General features: G+C 44.9%; 2 protein-coding genes across 2 annotated transcripts; one reads left to right on the top strand and one right to left on the bottom strand.

The window, feature by feature from the left end:
* The first annotated feature begins 490 nt into the window (after window positions 1-490).
* slc35a5 (solute carrier family 35 member A5) lies at window positions 491-6513 on the top strand. Its single transcript, XM_079231218.1, has 10 exons — window positions 491-551; window positions 1851-2007; window positions 2186-2284; window positions 2357-2490; window positions 2803-2870; window positions 3278-3466; window positions 3598-3798; window positions 3893-4020; window positions 4528-4796; window positions 5231-6513. The coding sequence occupies exons 2-10, from the start codon at window positions 1881-1883 to the stop codon at window positions 5297-5299; spliced, it is 1284 nt and encodes a 427-aa protein (XP_079087344.1). The 5' UTR covers window positions 491-551; window positions 1851-1880; the 3' UTR covers window positions 5300-6513.
* Window positions 6514-6913: 400 nt separating this feature from the next.
* Window positions 6914-19815, bottom strand: ccdc80 (coiled-coil domain containing 80; the record flags this gene model as incomplete). Its single annotated transcript, XM_079230543.1, has 10 exons — window positions 6914-7404; window positions 9172-9255; window positions 11181-11284; window positions 12038-12189; window positions 13299-13435; window positions 15420-15576; window positions 16605-16943; window positions 17874-18352; window positions 18834-19031; window positions 19128-19815. The coding sequence occupies 10 exons, from the start codon at window positions 19813-19815 to the stop codon at window positions 7094-7096; spliced, it is 2649 nt and encodes an 882-aa protein (XP_079086669.1). The 3' UTR covers window positions 6914-7093.
* Between the last annotated feature and the right edge of the window lie 1448 nt (window positions 19816-21263).

Below are 21263 nucleotides of genomic sequence, written 5' to 3' on the forward strand. Positions count from 1 at the left end.
TGTACTTGAGTATTTCCATTTTATGCAGATTTATACTTCCAAGTTTTGTAAGCCAGTGTTGTAGTTTTCACTAATATAATTTAAATCAACAATTACATCGCACGAATTATAATATATTATATAATAGACCGAGCAGTACTTGTATTATTGGGACTTTAAGTATGCTTTGATGCTAATACCTTTGTACTTTGAATGCATCACTTTGACTTGTAAGCTAAAAGTATTTTGCATTGTAGTATTGCTACACATATTTGAATACTTCTTCAACCAGTGGGTTTGTCTCACGTAGTTGTACTTCCCCCTCTCTGGACCACCACAAAGTATTCATTATTATACATCAGTACACCAGTGTGGTACTTTATACAAGTACACAACAACAGGATATTTCTCACGATCGATAGTGCGCGTTCATGGGAATCACACGGACGCGCGCCGCGGTACAGTTTGACGTCAACACGGAACACCAGGACCAGTACGCATGCGCCGAATAACTAGGAAGAGCAATGGAGCAGTTATGTCTAGGAAGAAGGAGGAATAATATAATATAATAAGTGAGTAGCACCTAAGATTGGTTTCATTTTCACATCTCATTGTATATTCTCTCAGAAAGTACTGAGAATGTTTAAAATAAAGCTCGTGCTGCTTCTCCTCGCGGTGTTTATAAACACAACGGTCGCTGTGCGGAGGGATGCTAGCTCCTCACTTCCGTTTTATTTGGGTCAATTACTGCATCTCGCGCTTGCTATTGTTTTTGTATTCGTCCTTTAGTCTATGAAATGTCAGAAAATAGTGCGCAAATGCAACTTCTCAGAGCCCAACGCTGTTCAACGGTCCAATCTCCAAAATATATTTAATTACCGAAGGAGGAAAAGATATAAGAGATAGTTCCTTAAAGCCCAGACGGGTCAGACAGGAACAGAGCAGCAGGAAGTAAAGTTCAATTAATAGTTCAGATCATAACCTTCACATTCATTGTTTGTTTAATAGTCAAGTGTGATGGACTTATGAGTCTCAAAGTCTATGAATACATGAACAAGGCTACATAAAGTCATCGGGGTAGCACTGTATAATAACTACACACTATTTAGCATTAGTTAAGCATGAGTAAACACTCAATTCATCATTTATAAAGCATTGTTCCAACATGAACACTCATTAGTAACTCATTAGTATGCAATTCATAAACACAGTTATAAATGTTTTATTCTTGATTAATAAACTTGACTATTATGCATTTCATGATTGGGTGGTCACACTTTATATATAATGGATTCCACATTTGTAAATTAAGTGATATATATTGCAAACCAATTAAGTAATATATAGTGCAAACCAATTATTAAGGACTTATAGATGATGCACTTATGGTTAACATGTGCTTTATAAACGTGTTTTAATACTGCAATTCAGGTAGCTATAGTCGTTAGTTAAGCAGTATTTTGTGTGACCTCGTCTAAAGTGAGGACTGTCTCTGCTTTACAACGCTTTTACAAACACCATTGAAAGACCAGCAGTGCCTCAAAGCTAACAAAAGTCTCAGTTATCTTCTCAACAGAAAAGGTAAATAGACACAACATGAATTGAGTATTTTGCATATTTTTTGTGTCTTTTTTGTCTCGTCTATGTAAGTTCTATCTATCGATCTATCTATCTTTAAAACCCACGTCCATCACATTTTTCTACACAGCTCATAAAGGACGTTTAGCCTCAGGACCTTCAAGCTCTTGAAAATGACGTCATTGATCTTTCTTTTGCAATCACAGACTCTGAAACGGAAACTCCAGTGTACCTCACATGCTGTGGGCACCAGTTTGATACGAGCGCTGCGTTGTGTCCTTGTGTTCAAACAGGTCCGACTGCATTCAGATCCCGGCGTAGCCATGGTGGGCTGCCACCCGTGCACCAGGCTGTGCTCGCGCTCGTCGGCCTACACTCTGGCCCTCGGCCTGGGCTTCGTCACTCTGGGGACCAGTCGCATCCTGCTGCTCAAATTCTCTGCCAACGCTGGTGACTGACAGACGTTTCTTTCTGTTTCCCCACAAGAGATGTGACAAGCTTGTCTTCTAGTCAGCGCACACTTGAACGAAGTATCATAAAACGCTTATAATGTGTTTCTTTCTGTGTATTCTGCTGAAGTGTGGGACATTTTGTTGACGGCGTCTCTTTGTTTGTCGTCAATTTGCAGAGAACAAGTATGACTTCCTCCCTGCATCCGTCAACCTGCTTGCTGAGTTACTCAAACTGCTCTTCTGTCTGGCGATGTCACTCAGGGTCGTAGTCAAAGGTACTCAACAAAGTCACAGCTGTCTCTGTGTGTTTGTGTGTGTGTGATGGTGTGTTTATTTGTTCTCTTCAGAGGGACGATCATGCAGAGAGCTTGGCTTTTCCTCCAGCTCCTCCTTCCTCAATTCCCTGAAGTGGGCTGTCCCTGCTTTCCTCTACTTCCTCGACAACCTCATCATCTTCTACGTGATGACTTACCTGCAGCCTGTTAGTGGAGACTTCAGTATTCATTCACATGATCGCAACCTGAGGGAAATATTGTGCGTGTTAGCTTTACACCCGGGCTTCTGGAGACCATTCCGTTGCCTTAATTCCAGTTGCTTACTCATCATTAACATGCAAACCACATCCTACTGCTAACGCTTCACAAACCTCTAAATGTAGATTTATCCCTTTCATATCACACCAGCTTTTACAAAATGTCTTTAACCCAAATACTTGGTGTTTACTGCACTTCTTATGTGTCGCTATCACTCTGCTGTTTTATCTCTAACCAGCGGTTCCTCCTCTTGTCCCCAGGCCATGGCAGTGCTGTTCTCCAACTTTGTCATCCTGACCACAGCTGTACTCTTCAGATTGGTTCTGAAGTGAGTGGCTCAATTGAGCACCCTGTAATGTTTTGTTCTTCAGTACGATAGTGTGTGTGTGCTTAGCTGACGAGAGGTGACGAGTGTGCATCAGCTGATACATTTTTTGGGCTTGCTTAGAAGATATGTCTGATAAGCCACTGAAAATGTTCTTTGAGTGTCTTTAAAGTGAGACGTCTACACTGAAGAACATTGTCAATGAATGCATTGTTATTGTTCCACTGCAACAGTAAAGCGAAGCCACACTGAAGTTAACTTTGTATTCGTTCACCCTTTCAAATTGGACATTGCGTGCATCATTTTGTACGAATTACAAAGCAATTCCACATATTTGATACTAAACACAGCTTCATGTCAACCACAAATGAAACTCAAAGTGTTTTTTGTTCCTCACTGTTTCTTTTTAGGAGGCGGCTGTCCTGGGTTCAGTGGGCGGCGTTATTTGTCCTCTTCCTGTCCATTGTTTCCTTGACGACGGGATCAGGGGGCAGCCAAAACTCCGTCGCTCTGCCAGGTCTCCACTCGAACCCGCTCTCCACCCCCTCCAACTCCTGCCTGCTCTACACACAGCTGCTGGAGCAGATGAGGAACAGCAGGTGACGTTCTTTCCTGTCAAGGCCGGGTGCCTACATCAGTATTTAGACCTCAAAGATTCTCCAGAGTGAGTGAGAGTCATTGTCTGGCTCAGTTTTATTTGAAATATTTCACATCTTTTCTCCCGCCACAGTGCCAGCAAATCGTGGGTGTCCTCTCTCCCCGGGCAGGCCTGGAGGGACAGCGTGGTGGAGAGGCTCCGCTCTCTGGGTGTGGGTCACATCCTGCTCTTCCTCCAGTGCTTCATCTCCGCCATGGCCAACATCTACAACGAGAAGATCCTCAAAGAAGGAGACCAGCTCACCGAGAGCATCTTCATCCAGAACAGTAAATTGTGAGAGGTCGACTCGTGAGGAGCATAATAAGGCAGAAGACACGTGGCTGAATTCAGTGCTAATCCCGAAGGCCTTTGCTTGGTGGTTTTGCAGGTATGGCTTCGGCGTGGTGTTTAACGGTCTGACCCTTGGCCTCGGCAGCGAGGCGCGAGGCCTCACCGCGCACTGCGGCCTCCTCTATGGACACAATGTCTACTCCCTGTTTCTGGTGCTGGTCACTGGTGAGTCTGACCCTGACGCCCCCGTGGTTACGTTGAGTCAATAACTAGTGTAATGGTAGGTGGATCTTTTTGTTTTGAACCTTTGGACAGATCCAGGCTAGCAGTTTCCAGTCTTCATGCTAAGCTATTTGGCTGGAGCTTCACATGTAACAAACCATGTATTAATCTCCTCATCTAACTCTCAGCCAGAAAAAGATAAAGCAGTTTTGTCCTAAAACGTCAAACTATTCCTTTAAGGTTAGGATAGAGATATCAATCAGAAATTATAGAAATATGGAAAGACTCAAACCCTCGTCTCCATACTCTGTGACCTTGTACTACTCACAAGAGGTCACTTGTCAGGTTGTTTTGCACTGTTGTTTATATTGTAAGGACAGTGACTAGAAAAGTGCCTCCAAATCAAAGCTGCAGAGTTATTAAAATCACTCCACATCGTTCAGGCTTACTAAGTTTTCTAGGGGTATTAAAGTGCACATTTGAAAACACTCTTTTCTGTCTCCTCCTCAGCTGCCCTGGGTTTATCTGTGGCCTTCATCCTGAAATTCAGAGACAACATGTTCCACGTGCTGACGGGCCAGATCACCACCGTTCTGGTTACCGCCTTCTCCCTCTTCCTCTTCGACTTCCGCCCCTCGCTGAACTTCTTCCTCCAGGCTCCCACGGTCCTGCTGGCCATCTTTATCTACAACGCCAGCCGGCCCAAGGACTTGGAATACAGCCTGCAGCAGGAGAAACTGCGGGTCATCAACGGAGAGGTGTTCGAGAGGTCCAGAGGGGTAAAGGGAGCGAACACACGATGCACACACACAAATCTTCACTCGTCACGTGGACGCAGGCTTTTTCTCACACACTGCGTTTCTCACCTCGCCCCCTCCCTCTCCTCCCACGCACATACCAAGCTCTCCGTCGGAAACTTGGCTCTCATTTCCCAATAATGTGATTTCTTCAGTGCGGGAGGAAACTCGATTCCCTGCTATGCAAACAGCATTCAGACTCACGCTGGCGCATCAGCTCACGTAATTTCATTAGGTCAGCGTGGTCGATTTGATTTAGAAAGAGGAAGCTATTAAACGGAAACGATCTCTACGGGGACCTCTTGAGAACACCGTCCTGGGGTTTAGCAGGACTTTGAGGGAGTTGAAATCAAAAGTTAACGTCGGGTGATAACACAAAGGTTTCTTTAGAAATACCTTTTCCTTTTCTGCCGCAGGACGGCGAGGAGCTGGAGCTCCTGACGAAGCCCAACACGGACAGTGAATCCGAGGAAGAGTCTTTGTAGCGACCGGCTCTCCGACGAGGCGGGAAACGTTCCTCTTCGCCGCCGCGGTCTGGACTCGTCGGCGCGGGTTTGCCGATTCCACGTCTGCGAGGCGAACGCGAACAGTGGATCGTGCGATGAACTCTGCGATGGCTAAGGGTGTTGTGTATATTTTGAACATGTGCCTGTCCGCTTAGGAGTGCTGTCAGTTGAGTAGTCGAAGAAACGCCAGTGATGCATCAGTGTGTGTGCCGGTAGTTGCCGTTTGGGATCATGGAGGCTTTCTGTTATGAATAGTTTGTGTCTTCTAATGATTCCTGTTGCATGTGCAGCCGTGTGGTGATCGACGGGTTTGATGACCAGCAGCCGTACTTCACACAGTGTTATGATTGTATCAGGGTTTATACTCGTTTTTTTGATTGTTGTTGGCAATCTAGGGTCAATATTTAAACAATGTGGAACAAAAGCACAAGCTATAACTTCAGAAGTATATTACCTGACACGTATTTCCACGACAGGACCGATGTTTCCATTTCAGTGTACAGGGCTTTTCTATTCTTCTGCAATGTATCGTCTTAAACATGAACCAGAGCTATGAGCATTTACAGAAATTACAAGTTTGTATGCCTGGGTTTCTGAAAGCACAACAACGTAGCGCTTGGTTCTCCTATTTGGCCTTGAACATTTCTTTCTTTGTGTCATACAGTGTAATATTGATGTAATATTAATATTCTTGTGCCACAAAACTGCTTTCATTTTGTCTCAATAATACAAACAGTGATGACAGTTAAAATTGCAACATAGGTGGGTTTATTATTATTTTATTTTGTATTCCTACTGTAGTACAGCACAGATGTTTAATACAGGAAAGGGTTGTCCTTATGTACGACGGTAAAGTCAAACGTTTCCTTTCCTGGTCTCTCTCCTCCACTAGGAGGAGTTGTAGCCTAAAATATTCTTGCAATGCAGAAGTTTACACTGAAACGTTTGATTATTGACTGGACTGTCCAGCAAGCAGTTCAAAGACCATTACTGGTAGTAAACACATGTTTATTTGTCATATAGCACAGTAGAGTATAAATAGGAACATAGCAACAGACATTTTACAAAAGAGAAATAATGTGACAGCTTCTTTTCATAAAATAATCGATAACTGCACCTCAGATGCAACAGATGGTCCAATAAATACATATATGTCTTATTTTAGCCCCTTATCTACAAAATAAAAAAGGTGTGTGCTGTGAACGAGACAGATAATAATAATAATAATATTATATATATATATATATATATATATATTTATATATATATATATATATATATATATATATATATATATATATATATATATATATATATATATATAATAAACGTGCAAAACACTCTTTGGTTGAAGTCAGAAATGACAAATCCCCCAAAAAAACAAAAGTCCACAACAGATCTCTGAACCTCCAGGCTCATTTACACATTTATTGACTAGCCGGCTCTGATTAAAGCCTCTTGTAAATTACAATTACTTGCGGCATACTTTGCTAAATATATATATATACAGTATATATATATATATATATATATATATATATATATATATATATATATATATATATATATATATATATATATCAAAGATCTGGATAGGTGAAAGCAACATTTTGAGGCTTTCACTAAGTGCTACAAAACATTCAAGGACGTCACTCTGTCTGAGCCGACTGCCTGGTGGAGGGTGGGAGGGAAAGATAAAAAAAAAGAAAAAGGTATGGGGGAAAGAATTGGGCCGACAGTGCCGAGCGCCAGCTGCAAAGCATTCTGGGGGCTTTAGTAACCGTAGCCCTGGTGGTATCCGTCCTGGTATCCGTGCTGGTGGTAGCCGTAGCCGCCGTACTCGTCCTCGGGGCAGCGCATGCCCAGCGACTGCTGGATGGCCATCTCCTGCCTGCGTAGCTGCATGGAGTCTATGAGGTCGTAGATGATGGCCATGGACCACATGGGGGAGGGGTACCAGGACTTCACGTTGCCGTCCTTCCCCACCAGCAGCATGGAGAAGTATTCTTGGCTGACCTGGAAGTAGTTCCTTATGTCCTTCACCAGGTTGCTTGATAGCCCTTCGCGCTCCACGGTAGCACTCCCTGGACGGAGCAGAGATTCATCTTAAGATGTGCTTCACACAGATTCAGAGCAGAGAGAGTGCAGCCATGTTTTTTTTTTCCTTTTTCAGACTTGTTTGACATTTACTGTACCTCCAATTGCTTGAGCTCAAATGCCAAAAGCAGAAACCAGAACCTGCTGGCAACAGCTCTAGTTTTACATAAGCTTTCCCCCAGCAAAGTTTGTTCAAGAGTTCTCTTGAGCAACAAATACCAGGTTATCTATTTTGATTCTGAGTCCCCTGCTGCAGCAGGAACACACATGGTTATGCGGCTGTGAGGTGCCATGGAGAGTGTTTTTGTAAACAACCATCTTTGAGGTTCCTCTGGGGACACGGTGAAATAGGAAGTGGTCTTTTAAACTTAGAGTCGCTTCATCATTTCGTGGTATTACTGATGAGAAGTGAGTGGAACACACTCCATATAAGAAATGGACAAAGTCACCGTGACGTCACCCTTTGGTTTGCGGACGGATGTTTTCAAGTTTGGCATTTGGGCCGTTGTCATCTTTGTTTTTTGTAACCCCAAGTGACACGAGAGGGTGGAGCTAAGTACCACCGAACACTGAATTAAACATTTTTAACACAAACTGAAAACACACTATGAAAGGGTAAGCAACCTGTCAATAACAGGGTGGCTCCGCCCCAAATCATCCCCTGCTTTATGGTCTGTTTGACTCTAAATGACCATAATGTACTAAATGATCATCATGCTGTATTGAAGAAGACTTGAAACTAGAGATTGAGACATAAACTCATGTTTACAATGTTTACTGAGGGAATACATCAAGAGAAGTAGAGTCATTTATATAGACTTCTATACAACCAGAGGAGTCGCCTCCTGGTGGTCAGTAGAGAGAATGCAGCTTTAACACATGAAGCATATACTTCTATACAACCAGAGGAGTCGCCCCCTGCTGGTCAGGAGAGAGAATGCAGGTTTAACACATGAAGCATAGACTTCTATACAACCAGAGGAGTCGCCCCCTGCTGGTCAGGAGAGAGAATGCAGGTTTAACACATGAAGCATAGACTTCTATACAACCAGAAGAGTCGCCCCCTGTGGTCAGTAGAGAGAATGCAGGTTTAACACATGAAGCATAGACTTCTATACAACCAGAGGAGTCGTCCCCTGGTGGTCAGAAGAGAGAATGCAGCTTTAACACATGAAGCATAGACTTCTATACAACCAGAGGAGTCGTCCCCTGGTGGTCAGAAGAGAGAATGCAGCTTTAACACATGAAGCATAGACTTCTATACAACCAGAGGAGTCGCCCCCTGCTGGTCAGGAGAGAGAATGCAGGTTTAACACATGAAGCATAGACTTCTATACAACCAGAGGAGTCGTCCCCTGGTGGTCAGAAGAGAGAATGCAGGTTAAACACATGAAGCATAGACTTCTATACAACCAGAGGAGTCGCCCCCTGCTGGTCAGGAGAGAGAATGCAGGTTTAACACATGAAGCATAGACTTCTATACAACCAGAAGAGTCGCCCCCTGTGGTCAGTAGAGAGAATGCAGGTTTAACACATGAAGCATATACTTCTATACAAACAGAGGAGTCGCCCCCTGGTGGTCAGGAGAGAGAATGCAGCTTTAACACATGAAGCATAGACTTCTATACAACCAGAGGAGTCGCCCCCTGCTGGTCAGGAGAGAGAATGCAGCTTTAAAACGCTTCACTTTTCAGAACCAAGGTTGCCGACTTGATTCTGGTTTTGCGTTTAAGTTTATATGAGAAAGCTCTTACCGTTGATAGGATAGAGTTCCAGGACTCCGCCCATATCCAGAAGCTCTGTGCCGGTCAACTTCAGAACGGCGATGTGCCTCAGACCTACGTCACAAAGGCAACGACAGCCACGTCAGAGGGAGGCCAATATGTGTCAGTGAAGGTTAGGAGTTTAAACAGGAACATTGTGTCTGCGATATGCTGACCAACGGTTTTGTAACCACCGGTCCTGCTTATACAGGCTGGTTCCACTGTGGCGTCTCATTATTGTAACCATTCTAAGCACTGGGCTGTAGGTGCAGGCAGGAGAACGTGGTGGTCCGGAGAATCCTGCCAAAACGCTGTTTCCTCTGAAGCGGGGAAAGCCCACATTAAACACAGGAGAACACAGGCTTTACTTGGTGAGAGCCAAGTGCTGAATTCCAGGATCAAACCTCTCGGGCCTCTGGCCCCCGTCAGCAGGACAGGCCTTTGTCCGGGGCGGCGAGGGAGGGAGCAGCCCCTGGGTGCCAACCCAGCCAAGAGCAACACACGACGGGGGGAAAAAGTCCTCACAGACACCAGGTCTGGTCTGGGTCCGCTGATAAGCAAAGACAAGCTCCACCTGATTCACTCCGATGGAACAACTGAGCGTCCAGACATACTGACGTCACCGATGGGTGCAGCGCTTTCTATAACGAGAGACTTACTTACCATCAAGTGCAAAAACCATGGTAACACTGTTCGTTTTGCCATCTTTAATAGTTTCACAAGCGTTTCGGAGAACTTTGGGGGCCTTCTGGTCACATAAAAACATAAAAAGACCCTCTAAAGTCACGAAAACACACCTTTGTTTCTTAGCTTGAAAACATAGTTCTATATATTAATGTTCCATTCCATTGCTGCTAACAATAAAAACTAAACACAGACTCTTTCAAAAGCTACCTTCCTGAATCTCATACGTATCAAATGGCAGATGCATAAGGCATGAATGTGACAAATTCGTCTATGTTCCTGAGAAAGTTCGAGGAGGAAGAAGTGAGAGCGAGGAACAAATTGTCAGAAAACAAGAGAAGCAGAGGAGAAACTCCAGACGACTGCAAGTCTTTGCTTTTACTGAGAAGTGGAGGTCACTGTGGCCCATTACAAGTTTACATTAATCCTGCATAAATCTGTCAGACACGTCAGGCTCTTGAGATTTGCAGAGTTTAGATAAATGTCTCTTTTTGAGATATACAGCTCTAACATTTTAGGAGCTGTGGAAAAGTTGAGCAAAAAAAAAAAAGAAAAAAAGGCCGTCGTCAGGGAAGGAAAAGAGCTTGTTAGCGCCCAAATAGAGGAGAACGGACCTTTGCCTGTTCTGGCATCTACACATCCCTCTCTACACACACACACACAGGTGCTGGTGATATCTGGAGGCTTGCAGTAAATAGAAACATCCCATGTAGTCAACTTCTTCATGCAAGTAATATTCATAAGTGGTCTCACTGATGCTTTGGCAGGCAGTGACGGGTCACGTGCCGAGGTTAAAGTTCAGGTGGATTTATATTGAATTAACATGAAGATGATTCAATGCATGGTCACTTAATTAAAGATGTGTCATTTTCTCATCCAGGTAGAAAGTTAAGCTTTCTTTTTTATTATTATTTTTGCTTCTGGCTGCAGCAACAGGAAATAAATCGGAGCACAGAAAGAGTAGTCAGTGTGAGCTACTGGTGCTGAGCACACACAGAAAGCACAGAAAACAAGTCCAAAGGAGAAAGTGCTCACAGCAGTGACCGCACAGAATTACTGTGCACTTAACTGCATAAAACGGCACCACAATTTCAAAATAAGAGCGAAACTTGAAAGCATGAGTTTGTTTAAATTACACACACAAAAAATTCAGAGTATCTAGCCATCATTTAAAACATAATTTCCCCATGTTTTATTCTGAGACGTGAACTTCCACTCCCTTTAAAGTCCCTTTCCAGACCTTTAGGAAAATGAGCTAATTGACCGGTCACAGTCAAGGTTTTTTTGGAGCGACAGGTTGATTTGGGGTGACTCACCGAGGTTGCAGGCCTGGCTGGTCAGGGCGTAGAGCTGCTGCTGATAGGCCCACTCCTCGTCGTTGGGGGCGGAGATGATAAACAGCCGACGCCTCCAGCGGAACCTGCAATCACAGAAAGTTTTCCGCCTGGATTTAAGTGGCACTTTGAGGGGCAGCAGCAGCGAAAGCTCGGTGCCGAGACGAGGAGCCTGAGCTCGTACGGCAAGCTATTACTGCCAGAGGGTGACAACCCCGAATTATGGAGAGGAAGAAAAAAACTCTATGATCTGAAGCTGAAATTCAGGTCTCCATGGAAACAAAAGACAGCCCCGTCTGCTTTCGACATCTGAGGAAAATATGTGGCTGCAAAGATTCAGCCTTGAGGTGCTTTTAATATTAGTAGAACACACACAGACCGGCCAAACGCTGCTTATCAACGCTGTAAATCCTGCTCCAGCTGATTATTGAGCAAAACAACAGCTGTTTGATGGAACAGCCTTTTAGGACCACCCACTACTTCTGACTAAGTCTTCAGCAACACACTTAACTAAGACAACATCAACCATTTTCAATCCGACAGCTTTATTAAAGCCAAGAAAGAGATATGCATTTACAGCACGCCCTCTCAGGTGGTTGGTAGTTGCTTCCATGCACGTACAAATAAATGCTTCTTGTATACTTAAGATTACATTTTCCCATAGTTTGGGCAAGTAATAATTAAGTGAAAACTTGCTGACAGTTTAGACAACGGCTTAACGAAATCCTCAAACAATGCTCCACAAAAGCCAGACCCACAAAGACGTGGTTAATCGGGTGTAATGTTTATGTGTCCATATGTTTTTGTCGTGTATTTAAAACCTTCAGAAACCACTTTACCTGGAGAGGAAGTTCTCCAGCGATCTGGGCTTGTCCTCTTTCTTGCAGACGACCCCGTCTCTCTTCTGCTGCTCCATCTCTCGGATGCGGGAGGAGAAGGTGTCGATGTAGTTGAACACAGCCTTCATGGCGATGGGGACCTCGTAGGATTGCTGGCAAAAGAACATCGACAAAGAACCAGTTAAGCTCGTTTCCCCAAAATGTGGTGAAACCACGGGATGAATAAGTCGATGTGCCCCGAGAAAAGAAATCTGCAAAAGACTCAAAGTGCATGCAAATAGAATTCCATTGCTTTAAACAACGGTTAAACTGTTTAGCAATGAAGTGACGTCACAAACATTCCTCACAACAACTTCTGGGAAGCGGCACAACAAAACACAGCCTCCCATTTCATTTATGTAACGCTAAACAGCCTCAGCATGAACATATCTAACACAGCCGCGTGCACGCTCTCACACCTTCCTCGGGATACGCTGAACCTCCTTCTAACTTTTTCACACCTCTCTCTCTCTCTCTCTCTCTCTGACCAACACCCACATCCTCGTACGCTCACAGGCGTCCCAGTCTCTGTCGGCAGAGAGGGGAACACTGGCTCCTTTGATGAACCTGTCCAAAAACAGCCCGGTGATTTACCCTGGCATGCGAACATACACACACACACACACACACACACACATGCACACATGCGCAGGTGCGGGGGAAAATGCCATGTCGTGTGAATTAAAGCAGTGTTTTAGTGAGGGCAGCGCGTTGGCAGTATGAGGACGGGTCCAACCATCTTCAAAGGGAAAAGAGGATGAAAGTGTTGGACAGAAGGGCGGCGAACCCATAAACAGAGTGGAGACCAAACCTCCCATCTGCAAAATGAGCTCGGAAAATTGGAGGAAAACCTCCTATCTGCACTTTGTGTATTTTTATTCTTACATTTTTTTGTATTTTCTATTATGTATTGGGTATCCTTAACAAATAGCTTCTTTTTTTTGGTAAGAAAGTACTGACCTTTGAGGGAATGTATGTTTAAAATCATGTTTTTAAAATATCATACTTCACAATAAGTCCCCCTTCAAGGTACGGGTACTTCAAAGGATGTGGCTCCTGAGGACATGAAGGCTGTGGGAGCACACTCCAAAATGTCCTCCCAAATTAATTCAAAAGATGGAGGCGCCTTTGAAATTGGGACGGACCTCGACGTATTCCGTCTGGGACTTTGCAGGATCCGGCCTCCTAAACCGGGACACGTCTGTGTCGAGCGAGTTCTTACCTTGACCCGCATGTCGGCGTCGGTGAGGACCATGTAGAAGTCGTCGTGGGTCATGCCGAACTCTTTCCTCAGCTCTGTGATCAGATCCACGTTCACCAAGTCCTCCTGACGGAGACCCTTCATGGGCTTGTCGTTTTCTGGAGAAGAAAACAGAGACAGGTGATGTTTTATGAGTTCACGCCCATGTGATTATGAAGGTATGGTGTTGTTTTCACCCCGTGAGTCTGGTTGTGAGTTGCCAGGTGTTAATCATTCTGTCTGTAGACACATTTTATCTTCTGAAATGCAGTCACGAGACGTACAGGTATGTAGTACACTGCAAAAAAGGAATTTCAAGAAAGTAAAAAAAGCCTTGTATCAAGAAAATAAGTCATATTTGCCCAAAAAAAGAATATTAATCTTGTCAAGCATGTTTTGATTAGAAAAAATATCTAATTTTAGGAAAGTATGCCTTACTTTTCTTGATTTTTGGCTTATTTTAAGAAATCTTGTCAAGCAAAAAAATCTGCCAATGGGGTAAGTTTTTTTTGCTTTGATATAGGATGATTTGATAGAGTATAAGAATGTTTTGCTTCTTTCTAGAAGGGCTGTTTTTGCAGTGTATGTCGCAAAGGTCAAAGGTTATATCGCCCCCTCTGACTTGTGATGTCATTACTAAATCTATAGTTTTAAATGTTTCTTGTGGAAAAGAGACATACTCAATAAAACCAGTGAAGCCTAAACATAAGAATATGTAAGATATATAAACGTCTGAAGGTTTTGTCACATCTGACTGATAAAATCTCGTACACAACCGTAAGAAAAGTCACATAACTATCGGACTTCTTAATGGAAGATGAAGTATAATTGTGATGCTACGTTTTCCCATTAAATAACACCAACACAATGTGAGCGTTCAGCTCGGAGACATGAGGAGGAAAATGTATTTTCATTGCTCAGATCAAAACACGTTTCCTTTAAAAGATGAAGCAGAGACAAACTCAACGAAGATTTCTGCACGGCGCTGAGACCGAAGCGAATAGCCTTTAATCACCACTCCCTCCATGCACATGTGCACAACACACACACACACACACACACACACACACATTCACATGCTGTCGACCGAGCAACCAACTTAAAACTCAAGCGCTATGAGGTCACTCTAGTCTAAACGGAGGGAGGGGCGACGCTGAAAGAGCTGCTTGTTTGTATACAGTACATCCTCTCTCACACACACACACACACACACACTGACCCCCTCTACTGTACGTGGAACAAAAGTGTAATCGAGCCCCACCATGAGTGAGGGCAGGTGACGTCACAGCAGCACTTTTTTCCAGCACTCTCACAAAGCGGGTCCTGAAGTTAACGCGCGCAAAACCCCGACCCTCGAGTTTGAGGCGCAATAAAATGTCTCAAAACGCAGCAGAGACGACATAAAACCAGCGGGGGCTTTGTTCCTTTTGAACAAGTGTCTTTAAGAGAAGGGAGGTTTTCTAACAGCTGTCACAAGTGCACGAGATGAGTGTGTGTGTTGGCGTGATGTCGTCTCAATTCTTACGGGAAGACCCACACACTCATATATCATCACTAAAAATACATTAACGTCAGAGAGGTGATATTACATATGATAATCTACGTTGTAGAAAGATGACAGAATCCCTGCTCTGTTATATTTTAGTATTTGAAGGTAGCAGAGTTGTAGTTAAGTGTAAGTACTGTAGTTGGAGTTGAGAGGAATCTACATGTTATCTAGGTACATAGGTAAAAGATGCAAAATATGCTGCGTATTTCTTATATATGTATGTAAGATTCAAAATAATCTATAAACACGAGTGAGTTTCAACACTTTGATACTTGACTGCTCACAACATCAAACAACAGCTGTCTTCGCTGCAAGTTTAAAACGTGGAAAACAAGCACGGAGACTTCGGATCCTCACGAACAGTTATTCTGGGTTGTGTGCATGACTCAGAGGCTGCGAGGACCAATCACAGCCCAGCGGAGGATGGGAAGGGTCAGATGAGTTAACACCGGTGTCCGACAGAACTGCCAATCATCTATTTCTCAACCTTTTTTTGCATGTTATGTTATTTTACCTTCCCGTTCCCCCGTTGACAGAAGTGAAACAATACTTACCCAGCTGGTAGTGGTCAATTTTCATGGTGGAGTTGGTCAGGGAGCCGAAGATGGTGATGATGGACACCTTCCTGATGGCCATTTCGCACACGGACTCCAGGTACTCGTCCCGCTGCTGAACATACATATTGCTCTCCTCGCCGGGGGACGTAATGAGCTGGAGGAGGTCACAGTGTCATGTATATGCAATGAAAAAACTCAAACGCACCCACAAACACAGTGTGCTGAAGAGGTGATGTTTACATTGACCTGCATATTTTCCCAGCCGGCCTGCAGCACTGCTGTGATAAGAATCTATACTGGCTGCAAAACAGAGTCACTGAGTCTGTTAGCACACAGCTGTGCAGCCCGCCGGAGAGCTGCTGCACATACTTCATATCCGTTCATATTACAAACCACTTCAGTGTGATTATGAAGCAGTGACAGTATAGGCGATAAAAAGGGAGAAGGAGTGAATGGTGTGCAGCTCCGAAAAGCACAGGGGCGTTTACCGGTTTATTGACCGGCAAAAATTAATTAATCAGCAACTGATTATTTATCCAGATGCTTGGCTTTCAAACCTTGTATAACTTTCCAGTACTCTTTTTTTTGGGGGGGAAGTTGGAGTTGCAAAATACTGTCGATCACCTCCTCCCTCTCCACAACTCATTTGGGATGATGTCCAATGGTTTCACCAGACTTTTCTGCTGGATTGCTGCTCTAAGTGGCCGGTTTACTGTCGCTTATTGTGGGAAGAGATTGTATGTTAACCGCATGTGATGTGGGTGTACAGAAAGAGACTAATTTACACGACTCATGGTTACTGTAGGCAGCTCAAGACAGCTGAAAATGTGCATTAAACGAATAGTTTAATTGCTTTATTGCTGAGAATTAGATAAATGAGAAGATCGATATATGAAATATGAAGCTACAGCCAGTGGTCTAAGCTTTGCATAAAGATCGGCTAGCCTAGCTTAGCTCTGTCTTGTTTCCCACGGTCTCCAGGTTTCATGCTAAGCTAACCTGTTGGGTGTAGCCTTAAATTTAACAGACAGAATTGACGATGGTATCGATCTTCACATCTAACTCTCTGGGAAAGAGTCGCATATTTCCTAAACCGTTAAAGAACTGGTATGTGTATGTCTGGGAGTTGGCTGAGAGAGGTCGCGAGCCTCTCGTGAACTCTGTGTTAGGTCATGCTCTCACCAGCAGCCGCCTCCTGTTTTCAAAGTAGTCCAGGAAGGAGGCCAGAGATCCCTTCGGAGGGGGCGTCGGCCTCTTTGTGGGCTTCGGGTAGTCCTCTCTCTCCGGGTACTTAGACGGCTTCTTTCCATTTTTCTTGCCTCCGATCTTCCCCGCCTTGCCTGCTCTCCTCTCCGCTTTCTTGGCGGCCTTGTCGTTCTTCTTCTTCTTCTTGTCGTGCTTTTCGTGCTTGCCCTTGACCTTCTTGGTGGGCGTGACCTCGGTGAAGGTCTCCGCCTCCTCCGGATCGCTGACGGTCGGCTTGCCCGCTTCATACTTGTCCTCGTACTCATTCGTCAACACCTGCAGGGAGTGAAAGGAGTAATTATCCACTTTTCTTGTTGAATGATAGTGAATAAGTGATTTATTATTGATTTAGCCTCTACCAAGTTCACAAGAATGTTTCAGGACCCGATGTCTCATGAAACTTTGCTGGTAAAAAATAATCTCCACGGTACCACACCTCCATCAGTTAGCACTTCAGCCATACAAACTCTGCATCTACGCAAATAAGTATACATGCCAAATAGACATACGCCTCATAAACTCTTATTTACACATATTCACACAATTTTCGAGGCTGAACATATGAAGAAAAGTCTGATCCAGACACTCAATTAACACAAAATCAGGGTTCATACACATTTTGACCAATGGATTTTCATGACTTTTCCATGACTTTAAACCAAATTTCCATTTTGTGAAATCTTGTGAGAAAATGTAATATTTAAACTAACAATGAGAATTCCAAAGCATACAGTGAACCTTAAATAACACAAATGAATGAGAGACAATAGTTTGATTAAAAGAATAAACATGTATATAGATGCCTGTATGTATTCCTGCTTGTATTTTGAGCATCTTTCTTTTGTAAGCATATTCATTATTTTTAAACTCAGCGTAAATGAACGTCATGAACACATGAATTTAACACATTTACAAGACTTTTCCAAAACTTTTGGGATTTTATTTTTTTCAAGGACTTTTTCAGGCCTGGAAATAACCATTTTAAAATTCCATGACTTTTCCAGGTTTTCCATGAGCGTAAGAACCCTGCATAATCCAGTCATCTCTGGGAAAGTGCATTGCATACCATTTCAAAAAAATTATATTTTAGCATCATTGTGCCTATTTTAGATCCCCTTTCTAATCATACACAGCCCCAAAACTATTCTTTGTTTCCCACAAGTGCCTAAATGATACGCAGAATAAACCCCCACACTTCCCCCTCACCTTCTCTCCCCCGTTCTTCCTCCTGGTGGGTTTGATCTTGGAGGGTTTGTGTGTGGCCGGTACGAGCTTGCGGCCGTGTGCGTCTCTGTTGTCCTTGTCGGTGCGGTTGTCTCCAGCCGGGGTGGTTCTAGCCGGATTCCTCTCCCTCTCTCTGTGGTTGTAGTGAGGATCGGCGGTGGTTCTGGGGGCCGGGAGCCACAGGGCGGTGGTTTGGGCTCTGGTGGGTCTCTGGGTGGTGGTGGGTCGTTTTGTGGTGGTTCTTCTGGTGGTCGTAGTGGTTGCTTCGGTTGTTGTTGTTGTTGCTTTGGTTGTGGTAGTGGTGGGCCGGGTTGTAGTGGTGGTGGTGGTGGTGGTGGTGGTTGCTCGTGTAGTTGTTGTTGTGGGGGCCGCTGTGGTTGTGGTTGTTGTTGTGGTGGTGGTTGTTGTTGTTGTGGGCTTTCTTGGGATCTTCTTCCCTAGCTTTCTAACTCCTGGTGCCTCTATGGGTCCACACACACAGAAAGGAAGAAAAAAAATGTAATACTATTTTGTGAGCAAGCACCTTGAAAAAGTAGATTCCTTCAACACATTTGCTTTCATCCAATCAACTCAAAATGTATTCTAAAGTTTCCAATCACCTTCCTTTTAAGCACCATGGCACCTATATAGGGTGAGGCGGACCTGGAACTTCTATTTTTTGCTGTGTTTCAGTCTTTATTTACTCTTAACCAGTAGCATATATACTAATATGTACACATCTGAACAAAAGCATGGGTTGCCTTTATTACAACACCAACATTATTCAAATAGCCCTTGTGGTTGCAGAGATACACCCTTTTTAGTTTGTGTATGTTATTTCGAGCGGAATCCTAAAAAATACCTTGTTTTCTTCTGACGAAATAGATAGAAATAAACAGGAGTAGATTTACTGCCATTATATGCACTGTAGGCAGAAGTCTCAGATATATATATTCCTCTCACCTGTGAGTGTGCCCTCCTCCACCTGGCCCTCCACACCTGCTGCTTTACACTTCTGGACGAAGCCCTTCTGTCTGCTCCTCTCCAGCTTCCTCATGGGCGACTGGTCGATGACCTCATACATGGCCTCCAGCCTCACGGGGTAGGGGTACCTCTCCTCCACCTGCAGGGTCTTCTTCAGCAGCACCATCCCAAACTTACCTGCAGGACGACACAGCACTCATCACATTTTGGATGCAAACAGTTTCAGCTAGTCAGGAGCAGAGTGTGAAGTGTGTGCTGCTCCACGTCCCTTACCTTTCTCCAGCTTGAGGACGTTCATGAGTCTGGGGATGAGCGCGGTGTCCAGCGGCTCCTCCATCACCTTGCCCTCCGCGGTGATCCTCCTCACCTTGCCGCCCATCTCGCCCTCCTGGTGGAAGATGACGACCTGGTGGACGTGTCGCTCGGCGAGCTCGCAGTACACATCTGTTTTCAGCAGTGACATCATCAGTCGGTAGTAGCCGTCTGAATCATGCGGCGCCGAGATCACCAGGACGCGGTTCTTCCCCGCGAAGCTGGCCAGCAGGTTCGGTGACCCGGCGCCGTTGGGCATCCGGGTCACCCTGGCTCTCGTTCCCGGAGTGCCCTCGTCTCGCAGCGTGTTCGGCCGGCGGGGCGAGCCAACCTGCCCGGCCACCACCCCACCTCTCCTCGGCCCGAAACCCTGACCTCCCGCTCTCCTGCCCTGCGCAGACCCGGTCCTGGCGGACACTGGAACACCCTCGTCCGCCTGCTCATCTCCCTCCTTCCTGGACGCGTGCACGGAGATCGCAGAGCCGAACCCGGGGCGCCTACGCCCGACGAGGCGCTCCGTGTCCGACGCGCCCGGCTGGGCACGTCCCAGTCTGGAGCGTCGGTATTGCAGTGGGGTCTTTTTGTCGGCCTCACTTGTCCAAGTCAGCAGATAAATCAGAGCTAACGTGAGAACGAAAGCCGTCCGCATTCTGGCGAGATGTCAGACTGAACTCTCACTGAGGGGAAGATCCGGATCCAGTGGTGGAGCCGCGGTCCCTGCTGGCGCGTCTTTTAGTGCATTTGAGGTAATCAATTAATTCCAGATGAAGTGATCGGCACATAACAGTCTGCCAGCGGTGTGTTTCAGAGCATGTCTTCTTCTGGGAGGAATCCACTTCGCCGTCTGCCCTGTTGGAGCCAGAGGAGGCTATAAGGGGAGAGTTTGTTGCGCGTAAACAGTTATATCCAGCACTTCATCTCAGCAACACTTCCGTTTACAAGTATAATCCCAGGAGGTCCGGAGTATGAAGCTCATCTGTTACACAAACATACAACAACTTTGTGATAATTCCTCAGCCCTATGCGGGGAAATGAATGAAAGTCTTTCGGCGAAAAGTTGTTTGGACCACGTCACACGCAGGCGCACGTTAATACCCTCATAAATGAGTGTATCCAATTAATCCTCGGGCGTTGTGTATGTCCAATAAACTGGGAGACGATCATCTGGGCTCGCGGGAAGGAGGAACCACCGACAACGTGCAAGAAACGCGCACACTGTGCTGAGCGTGCACAGGGAAAAGCCTTTGTGCTCCTCGCAGGTTCTCCTTGGCAAAACCGGAGCGTTGGAGGCTTTCCCAGAAATGTGCAAATACAAACCTCAGCCTCCGGACTCTTGGCGACGCAGCGTCAGGACCTGCCCCGGGACGGCGGGTTGCCAGTTCAGTCTGCAACACCCATTTCGTCAGAAACACAAAGTGTGTGTGTGTGTGTGTGTGTGTGTGTGTGTGTGTGTGTGTGTGTGTGTGTGTGTGTGTGTGTGTGTGTGTGTGTGTGTGTGTGTGTGTGTGCTGACTGCGATGGTTTCAAGGTTTTCACAACAACTTTAAGGAGCTGATTAGAAGCACATTTAGAAATGTGGGAGAAAAGTTCAACCTGTGGATCCCCTGGTCAGACTGCCAGGAAGAGACACCCAGCATGATCAGAATCAGAGGTGTGTTCCTTAAAATTTAAGCTTAAACTTGACTACATTCGTCATATTACATATTTTTACATACATATATGACATTTTGGTCTCTGCATTTAACCCATCCTCCGCAATCTAGGAGCAGTGGGCTGCTGTGAAGCGCCCAGGGAGCAACCTCCCATAATGGCCCTTATATCACCATATATTTATATTTCTCCACGTGCACCGTTTTCCCCTCTTCTTCCTAATTTTGGTCTGCAGAAACTTCACAGAAACAGATGATTTAGAGGGAAATCCAGTGCTGCTGTGTATTTAAACTGAGAGACTCTTCCTCTACTGTTTATGGCGAGAGAAGAAACAACAAATGTTGTCTTTTCGTGTTTAGTGCCATAATAATAACACAATTGCAATGACTGTCTTTGCTATTTTATGGTGTTTTTTTGTCCCAAATCAGACTCTTTCCATTTCCTCAA

This window comes from Taurulus bubalis (genome assembly GCF_910589615.1).
Source record: "Taurulus bubalis genome assembly, chromosome: 15".
Lineage (NCBI taxonomy): Eukaryota > Metazoa > Chordata > Actinopteri > Perciformes > Cottidae > Taurulus > Taurulus bubalis.

Bases quoted from the DNA above. Each gene is read 5' to 3' on its own strand.
- slc35a5 (XM_079231218.1), top strand. From the start codon at position 1,881: ATGGTGGGCTGCCACCCGTGCACCAGGCTGTGCTCGCGCTCGTCGGCC. The intron at 2,285-2,356 runs GTACTCAACAAA...TGTTCTCTTCAG, and splicing joins ACTCAGGGTCGTAGTCAAAG to AGGGACGATCATGCAGAGAG. The intron at 4,797-5,230 runs GTAAAGGGAGCG...TTTCTGCCGCAG, and splicing joins TGTTCGAGAGGTCCAGAGGG to GACGGCGAGGAGCTGGAGCT.